The 8226-nt window shown below is 54.4% G+C and overlaps 1 protein-coding gene across 1 annotated transcript; it reads left to right on the forward strand.

The window, feature by feature from the left end:
• Window positions 1–11: 11 nt before the first annotated feature.
• On the forward strand, window positions 12–5349 carry LSM7 (LSM7 homolog, U6 small nuclear RNA and mRNA degradation associated). Its single transcript, XM_079771524.1, has 4 exons — window positions 12–50; window positions 137–227; window positions 2985–3056; window positions 5069–5349. The coding sequence occupies exons 1-4, from the start codon at window positions 45–47 to the stop codon at window positions 5209–5211; spliced, it is 312 nt and encodes a 103-aa protein (XP_079627650.1). The 5' UTR covers window positions 12–44; the 3' UTR covers window positions 5212–5349.
• Window positions 5350–8226: the final 2877 nt, after the last annotated feature.

Genomic DNA, 8226 nt, shown 5'->3' on the forward strand with positions numbered 1-8226 from the left:
GGCACGGGGGCGGTGCCTCCGCTGAGCCGCGCGGCGCGTGCAAGATGGCGGTGAGCGCGGTGGGGGCCGGCGAGGGCCGGCGGGGGCCGAGGGGCCGGCCGCGCTCCCCGCCTCACGCGCTCTGCTTCCCCCGCAGGACAAAGAGAAGAAGAAGAAGGAGAGCATCTTGGACCTATCCAAGTACATCGACAAGACGATCCGGGTGAAGTTTCAGGGAGGCCGCGAAGGTGAGGCACCCGCTTCTGCACCCCCTAATGACTTACGGGAAGTAATGAGGGGCAAGAGTGACAGCTGATACCCGGGCACCGCCTAGGCACTTTGCCCGGATAACTCGCGCAGGCTTCCTAGAGACGCCGGGTGGTCGGTGCTGCTATGCCCCTTTGCAGCTGGGGAAGCTGAGGCTGGGAACGGGGACTTAACCCAAAGCCACAGCAGCGCACCTGGGGCTGGGATGCAAGACTTTGCCTCCTGTGTGGTTCCGCCGCTGCAGCTCCTCACTGATCCCCCCTCACCAGTGTTCCTAAAGATCCGCAGTTAACTTTGGGGCCCAGATGTTCTTGGTTGTGGAAGCCATCCTGGACACCGGGGGTTGTTGAGCGCCATTCCTGGCCTCGACCCACTGGGTGCTAGGAGCATCCCTTAGGCTTTTTGTTTGCTTTAAATATTTATCTATCTATCTATCTATGATATATAAAAAAGCCTACACTACCAGTCGACCGGTAGCTATGACACGCACTGACCACCAGGGGGCAGACGCTCAACGCAGGAGCTGCACCCTGATGGTCAGTGCACCGGAGCCTGCTCAGCCAGAAGCCAGGCTCAGGCCAGGCTGGCGAGCACAGCTGTGGCAGCAGCACTACTGAGCGGCTGCTGCAGCAGGCGCGTGGGGCCTGAATGAGCGGCAGTAGTGTAATGCCAGGCCCCAGCTCGGGCTCCTCCCTGGCTGCCTGCTGCTTCGCACACTGCTGCATCCCTTGGGGATGTTGGACTGCCTATTTCACCCCCTGCCCGGATCGGGCTGGAACCTGCAGTCCGACATCCCCAGAGGGGTCCCCGATTGCAAGAGGGCGCAGGCCAGGCTGAGGGACCCCACTGGTGCACGAATCCTCGATATATATATATATATATATATATATATATGCCTAAGCAACCGTTTGACCCGGTAGCTATGACACGCACTGACCACCAGGGGCAGATGCTCAATGCACAGGCATGGAAACATGGAACAGACTGATGAATCTCAGAGGGTAGGGGGAGGGAGGAGGTCAGGAAGAAATTAACCAAGCCAAAACCGGTTTGGCTCAGTGGATAGAGCGTCGGCCTGCGGACTGAAGGGTCCCAGGTTCAATTCCGGTCAAGGGCATGTACCTTGGTTGCGGGCACATCCCCGGTAGGGGGTGTGCAAGAGGCAGCTGGTCGATGTTTCTCTCTCATCGATGTTTCTAGCTCTCTGTCCCTCTCCTTTCCTCTCTGTAAAAAGTCAATAAAATATATTTTTTAAAAAAAATTAACCAAAGATCTTATATGCATACTAGAGGCCCGGTGCACGGATTCATGCACCGGTGGGGTCCCTCGGCCTGGCCTGTGGGTCCTCTAGTATTTTTAATGATTTCAGAGGGGAAGGGAGAAGGAGAGAGATAGAGACATCAATGATTAGAGAGAATCATTGATTGGCCGCCTCCCGCACCACCACCCCCCCCCCCCCCCCCCCCCCCACTGGTGATCAAGCCTGCAACCCGGGTATGTGCCCTGTCAGGGAATCGAGCCCTTACTTCCTGGTTCATAGGTCAAGACTCAACCACTGAGCCGTGGGGGCCGGCATGCTGGCAGCATCCCTTAGTTTTGACAACCAAAATGTCTCAGACAGTGTCCCCTGGGGGCAGAATTGCCCCTTTGAGGCCAGAGTCCAACAGTCAGTCTCCAAATATGGGGCAGAGGGACCTGTTAAAAACAAATCAAATCTTGTTCGCTATTCAGCCCTCTGGGGGCTCCCTCTTTTCCCGGGGTAAATACAAACCTTTGGTACCTCTGAGTAACTAATGGGGCTCTCATCTGCCACTGGGCTATAAAGGCACCTGTTTTCTCTGCCTGGAGTGCTGTTACCAGGTTAACTGCCAGAGTCATTTTCCTGCTCTCAACTCAAGGTTTTGGCTCTGGGAAGCCTTCCCTGACCCTCCACCTTCCCTGAGGCCTCTTTGTTATAATTTCCTGGTAGTACCTGTCAGTTTGCAGCTTTATGTGTAAACATGGTGCTTAACTTTGCATCTGCCACTGGAATCTAGTGAGGAGAAGGCAGTGCAGTACCTAGTCCCTGCCTTTCAGGGGAAATGGGCACACAGCGTGCTGACGTAGTTGGGTATCTGCTTCCACCGGGCGAAGAGAGGAGTTGGAAAAGAGGGGTGGGAGTTGGAGCATCACAGGCAGAAGCACAAATGAGTGTGAAGGTCTGCAGGCCAGAGAGAACAGTTGGGAGAGGCAGCAATGAGCAGGAAGGATGGATGGCCTGTCAGGGGCACTGGGGGCTCACCCCCCTCTCTGGTGCAAAGATACGTCACTTGGTCAAAGAACCATAACTTATGATGCTTGGGGTTTTTTGTTATTGTTCAGTTTTTTTTTAATCCTCACCTGAGGAGTGAGGATATTGTTTCCATTGATTTTTAGAGAAGAGTGGAAGGGACGGGGGGAGGAGGTAAGAGAGAGAGAAATATCAATGTGTTAGAGACACATCGATTGGTTGCCTCCCACTCGAGCCCCATCCAGGGCCAGAGGTTGAACCTGCAACCTAGGGAGGTGCCCTTGACCAGGAATCGAGCTCGAAACCCTTGGTCCACGGGCCGAAACTCTAACCACTGAGAGGTAACATTCACGTAACAAAATTAACCATTTTAAGGTATGCAATTTGGTGACATTTGGTACCTGCCTCCTGAACCACTGTTGGTCTTACACCTTTCCATCTCTCTTCTCTTCTTGGTGATTCCTACAAGCCAGTGGAATCCTGAAAGGGTTTGACCCACTCCTCAACCTTGTGCTTGATGGCACCATCGAATACATGAGAGGTGAGTGCAGCCAGCGGGATTGGAGGCCTCCAGGACTTGCGGGGCCTTTCTTACTGCTCCAGGCCCTGCCATCTGAATGGTAAATGTGGTCCTTGTAGACCAGACAGCTGCCATAGATGCTTCCTCTTTCACTGTCCCAGCATTCCAGACAAGCTCAATACACCATCCTCTCAGAGACTTAAGGGATGCTGGAAGTGTTTTGCTAATCCACCATTACTGATCCTGAGACACTTGCTGCCTGGCTTGGTTAGAAAGATGCCAACTGGCCCTGGCTGGGTAGCTTAGTTGGTTAGAACATCGTCCCGATACACCAAGGTTGCAGGTTCGATCCCCACTCAGGGGACATACAAGAATCAACTAATGAATGCATAACTAAGTGGAACAACAAATTGGTGTGTTTCTTTCAAATCAACAAATTAAAAAAAAGAAATACCAACCTACTCTAGGGCTTGGTCAGCCCCCTGTCTCCTGCCATTCCCATCTGTTACTTCTGCAGCTGACAAAGGGTCCCATTTCCCTTATACCATGCCCCCCAGTCCCTGTACCCCTAAATCGCAAGACCCTCCATCTACAGCAGCACATATCAGTCAGGCCACCCCTGACCCATTAGCCAACAAGTTCTTTTTGTGTGTTTTTTTTTTGTTAATTTTCACCCAAGGACATTCTTCCATTGGTTTTTAGAGAGTAGAGGGGAGGACAAGAGAAGAGAAACATGGATGTGAGAGACACATCGATTGGTTGCCTCCGGCATGCTCCCCAACTGGGGCCTGGATTCAAACCTGCAACCCAGGTACATGCCCTTGACTGGGAACTGAATCCACGACCTTTCAGTGCATGGACCAATGCTCTGACCACTGAGCAATACCTGTCAGGACAGCCAACAAGCTCTTCAACTCAGCTTGATCCAGGCATTAGGGGATGCCAACACCTAGGAGGGAGGGAGGGAAGGTCTTGCTCCTCGTGGGACCATTAATGCCTTGAGACAAGTTGCTCTGGTGAAAAGTTATCACAGCCACACAAGAGTGTCACTGGGCCACCGAGCAGAAACATGGTCAGCCCAGTTGGTGAGTTCCAGGAGGCCTCTCGCTTTGCCCTCATTTTTTCTCTTCCTGCCTGGGTCCACCCAGAGTCCCAGCACTGCCAACTTGGATGGATGAATTTCCTTGTCTATAAGACAGAGCCACCACCTGGGGCCAGTGGGGAAACCGGGCCAGCACAAGCATGCAGAGCGCTGAGGGCCGGTTGGCCCTGGGAGCTGTGGCTGCTGCTCCCTCTGCAGAGCCTCTCCTACCAGGGTGCTGCCTCGCTTGCTGAGCAAGTCTGTGTCCCCTCCTCTCAGTCCAGAACAGCCCTCAGGGAGGCCCGAATGCACAGGGTATGGGAAGGTCAGGCCCACACAGCTGTTGTCCCTGCGGGATCGGAGGGTGGACGGCGGCCTCTCACATGGGGTCTCTGATGTCACTGCGCCACCTGTTCTCCCCTCCCCCACATCCTTCAGTAATAGTAATGGGGACGTTTGGTCACTGACCTCAGAAGAACTCCCCTGGAACTTACTGTCACTTCCATGGGGTCCCTCTCGCTCTGCTGTTAACACCTTTGACACGGGTGAACAGTGGCCCCGCAGGGCTTTCACAAATCTGTGTTCCGGCGGCCTGTCTGATTACATAGCCCCAGGGTCTCTGCTGGCTCAGGTGCCCGTGCCCCCAATTAGCTTCGCTACCCAGCATCCCTGCGGTCCCCTGGGCCTCCGTGTACTCATTTGCAGAATGAGGGCAGGCTTCGGATGGTGGGTTCCAGAACTCTTCTCGTCCGTGGGCCACTGCGGGGAGAAGGGCTGCCTGTCTGGTTTTGGGAGGCGTTGGGCCTGCTGCCCTGGCCAGCATGTCCCCTCCAAAGCCCTGGATGGAGGGATGGGGGAAGCGATCAGAGGACCCTTGGATTCGGATCTTCAGACCCCATCCTGCCCCAGGCATGGTCTCAAGTTCTCACTCCTGCCCTCTCTTCCTCCGCAGACCCTGATGACCAATACAAGCTTACAGAGGACACCCGCCAGCTGGGCCTGGTGGTGTGCAGGGGCACCTCAGTGGTGCTCATCTGCCCGCAGGACGGCATGGAGGCCATTCCCAACCCCTTCATCCAGCAGCAGGAGGCCTAGCAGGCGGAGGGCGCAGACAGGATGCCGGCAGACTTGGAGCTGTCCCTCCTGCCTTCAGTGCTGCCCGCAGAAATGGAACTTTCCTTTTTGTATAGGTTATTTTTTGTTTTCTTAATAAAATTGCAAATCTCTCATTTCCAGGAGCCCCAGAATCTTGCTTTCAGCCTTGATATTCTGGCAAAGCTTGTTCACAGGGATTCAGTTCAGCCGAGTTGCCAAGCGCCAGCCGTGGTCAGTGATGGGGACTGGGGCATTCCAAGATGACTGAGCACGCACCGTCCGGGCTGGGGGATAGGGACTTGTGAGGCTGGAGCCAGGTGCAGACATCCCAGGCCAGCCTGTGGTTCCAGGAGGCTGTACCAGCCACCAGCCTTCTCTGCAGGCGGGTCCCAGCAGCCTGTCTCTGCTCCTCTGCTTTGTCCCTTCAGTGCCTCCATATGCTATCCTGAGGGGTCCCCCAAACCAGGGCCTTCCATTCACGTCCCTGCTTACAGCTTCATTCTCACAAAGAACACAGATAGAGTGTGGTTCTCAGCCCAGTCCTGCAGCCTCCAAGTTCTCCTGGCCCTCTGCTCACCTCCCCTCAGTCCAGCCCCAGCCCACCCAGGGCCCTTCCCCTTGCTCCTCTCAGCTCAGGACTCCCCCCGACCCCCCGCAACTCTCTCAGCTGGTCCACTCAGTGGTCATGCTCATGAATGCCCCCTCAGTGCCCCATTCTTTCCTCTTTTTTAAAATATATTTTACTGATTTTTTTTACAGAGAGGAAGGGATAGAGAGTTAGAAACATCGATGAGAGAAAAACATCAATCAGCTGCCTCTTGCACACGTCCTACTGGGGATGTACCCGCAACCAAGGTACATGCCCTTGACCGGAATTGAACCCGGGACCTTTCAGTCCGCAGGCTGATGCTCCATCCACTGAGCCAAACCAGCCTCGGCGTCAGTGCCCCATTCTTAAAAGCAGGGCTTTTCCTGGCTCCTGTTTCATAAACTCGATCCTTGTTAAGACTGTCCCCCACGGTACTGTGCCTGAGTGACAGTAAGGCTGAGGCTGGGAATTGCAGGCTGGCAACCCATTCACTAATAGCTGGGGTCACACAGGAAGTGGCAGCTGGATGGCTACCTGTTCGTCATAGCCACCAGATAAACCGCTGGCTCCCTCCTTACCTCGGGATCTGGGCTCTGCTGTGGCCAGGCAGTATTAGCTCCAGCTGCTGGGAATTAGGGGCCCAGGGGCCAGCGCATACACATGCTCATCCTCCCTGCCATCTGGCCCTGCCCACCTCCTCCAGTCCCTTATTAGAGGCCTCATTCCAGAGCCAAAGCCTCCAATAGCTGGGCACTGGCGGTGCTAGCCTAGCTGTGGGTGGATTGCACCCCCAGGGAAGGCTGTGCCCTAGAACCTGGGCACGCCCAGCATGCCAGCATCCAAACCTCTGTGCCTCAGTGTTGGGAAGATTTCCTCTGTTCATTTGACAGTAGGGGGACAGGGAGGCCACACCATGGAGAGACTGAACCCAGGCCTCTGGTCCGTTCATTCTGCATACCCAGCTCGCCCTGTCTGAGGCCAAGACACAGGCTGAGGCAGACCCGACAGCTTAAGGTCGGAGGCTCAGGAGCTCAGCCCCGGGTTGGATGGGGTGGAGGGCAGCAGGTTTGCAGGCTAATTAGACTGCATTAGAGCCAGGACAGAGGGACACCTGGTTTTCCAGCCCCAAGCTTCTGTTACAGAGGAAGCAAGGCTTGTGTCTGGCACCCTCCGCCCCATAGTTGTGCCCCTCAAAGCAGCCCCCAGGCTCCAGACCACTCTCCACTGACCCCCCTCACCTCCCAGCAAACTGATGAGGGCAAAAGCTGCCCTCAGTAGCCACCAAGTCCAGGGCTCAAATCTCTCACCATTTGCTGTGTGGCTTAGAGGAAGTGTCCCAACCTTTCTGAGGTCTAGTTCTTAAGTTCAAGCAAAGGCATTGCATATCCACTCTGTGGATAGGCACTGGGCTGCAGTTGTGTGGGGAGTTAAGAGCACAAAGCTTTGTGTTGCAGTCTGAAAATGAGAGCAGAATGCTGGGGGTGGGGGCCAAAAGAGGGAGACCTGACTTTTGGGGGGCTCAGGCAGAACTCCCCAGAAAGGGAAGTAAGATGAGATCCTGCCATTGAACCATATCCGCCCTAGAGAGTCGCTTTGACCTAGTTTGTAAAAGTTTGGAAATAACCTAGCTGCCCATCCCGGGGGGATCTGCTATACAAACTCGGGTTCCTGCAACAACTACAAAGCAACGTTTTACAAAGACATTGAGCTCTCTGTGCAGGGTGCTTAAATATAAGCACAGATCCTCCGCAGCTCTTCCTAGCAAGGGCGGGGGGCTATCTCTCCAACCTTTGGATTCTGGGGACTTGATTTGCTGGTAAGAATATGGCAGAAATGACAGTGTGGGAACTCAGAGACTCGTTTGCAAAGGGGCCTTGTGGCGTCCCCCTGTGTCCTCTGGGAATGCTGCCCTGACAGAAGGAAGCCAGACCCGCTTCCCAGAGCCTGGGAAGCCCTGTGGATGAGCACTGAGGGGTCCCCCCTCGCCCCCTCCCGCCGATAGCCAGCACCACGTGCCTGTGACCTAGTAAGCGCCTCAGGATTTCTGGGGAACCCCGCAGGCCTCTGGGGCCTCCCGAGTTAACCCAGGAGGAACTTTGCAGCCAACCTACAGAATGTGAGAAATAATAAATTGTTTTACGCCACCGAGTTTGAGGGATGTTCATTACGCAGTGACAGGTCACTAAGACGGGCTCACGGAGGCCTGTGACAGATTGCACCGGGAAACACAAGTTTATCACGATACATACGGGACAATACCATTCAATTAAAATAATACATTTTTAAAATATCTTATGTTTCTATGCTTTTAAATGTATAGTGAAAGACCTGGAAGGACCTGGGATTGAAGGTAGGGATCAAAGGAGTCTGATAGCCTATCCTCATTGTAATTTCACAAGGAGAGGTAGAATAGTTCGTATTTAATA

The sequence above is a fragment of the Cnephaeus nilssonii genome (genome assembly GCF_951640355.1).
Source record: "Cnephaeus nilssonii genome assembly, chromosome: 5".
NCBI classification, from domain to species: domain Eukaryota; kingdom Metazoa; phylum Chordata; class Mammalia; order Chiroptera; family Vespertilionidae; genus Cnephaeus; species Cnephaeus nilssonii.

Bases quoted from the DNA above. Each gene is read 5' to 3' on its own strand.
- LSM7 (XM_079771524.1), top strand. The intron at 228-2,984 runs GTGAGGCACCCG...GATTCCTACAAG, and splicing joins GTTTCAGGGAGGCCGCGAAG to CCAGTGGAATCCTGAAAGGG. The intron at 3,057-5,068 runs GTGAGTGCAGCC...CTTCCTCCGCAG, and splicing joins CACCATCGAATACATGAGAG to ACCCTGATGACCAATACAAG.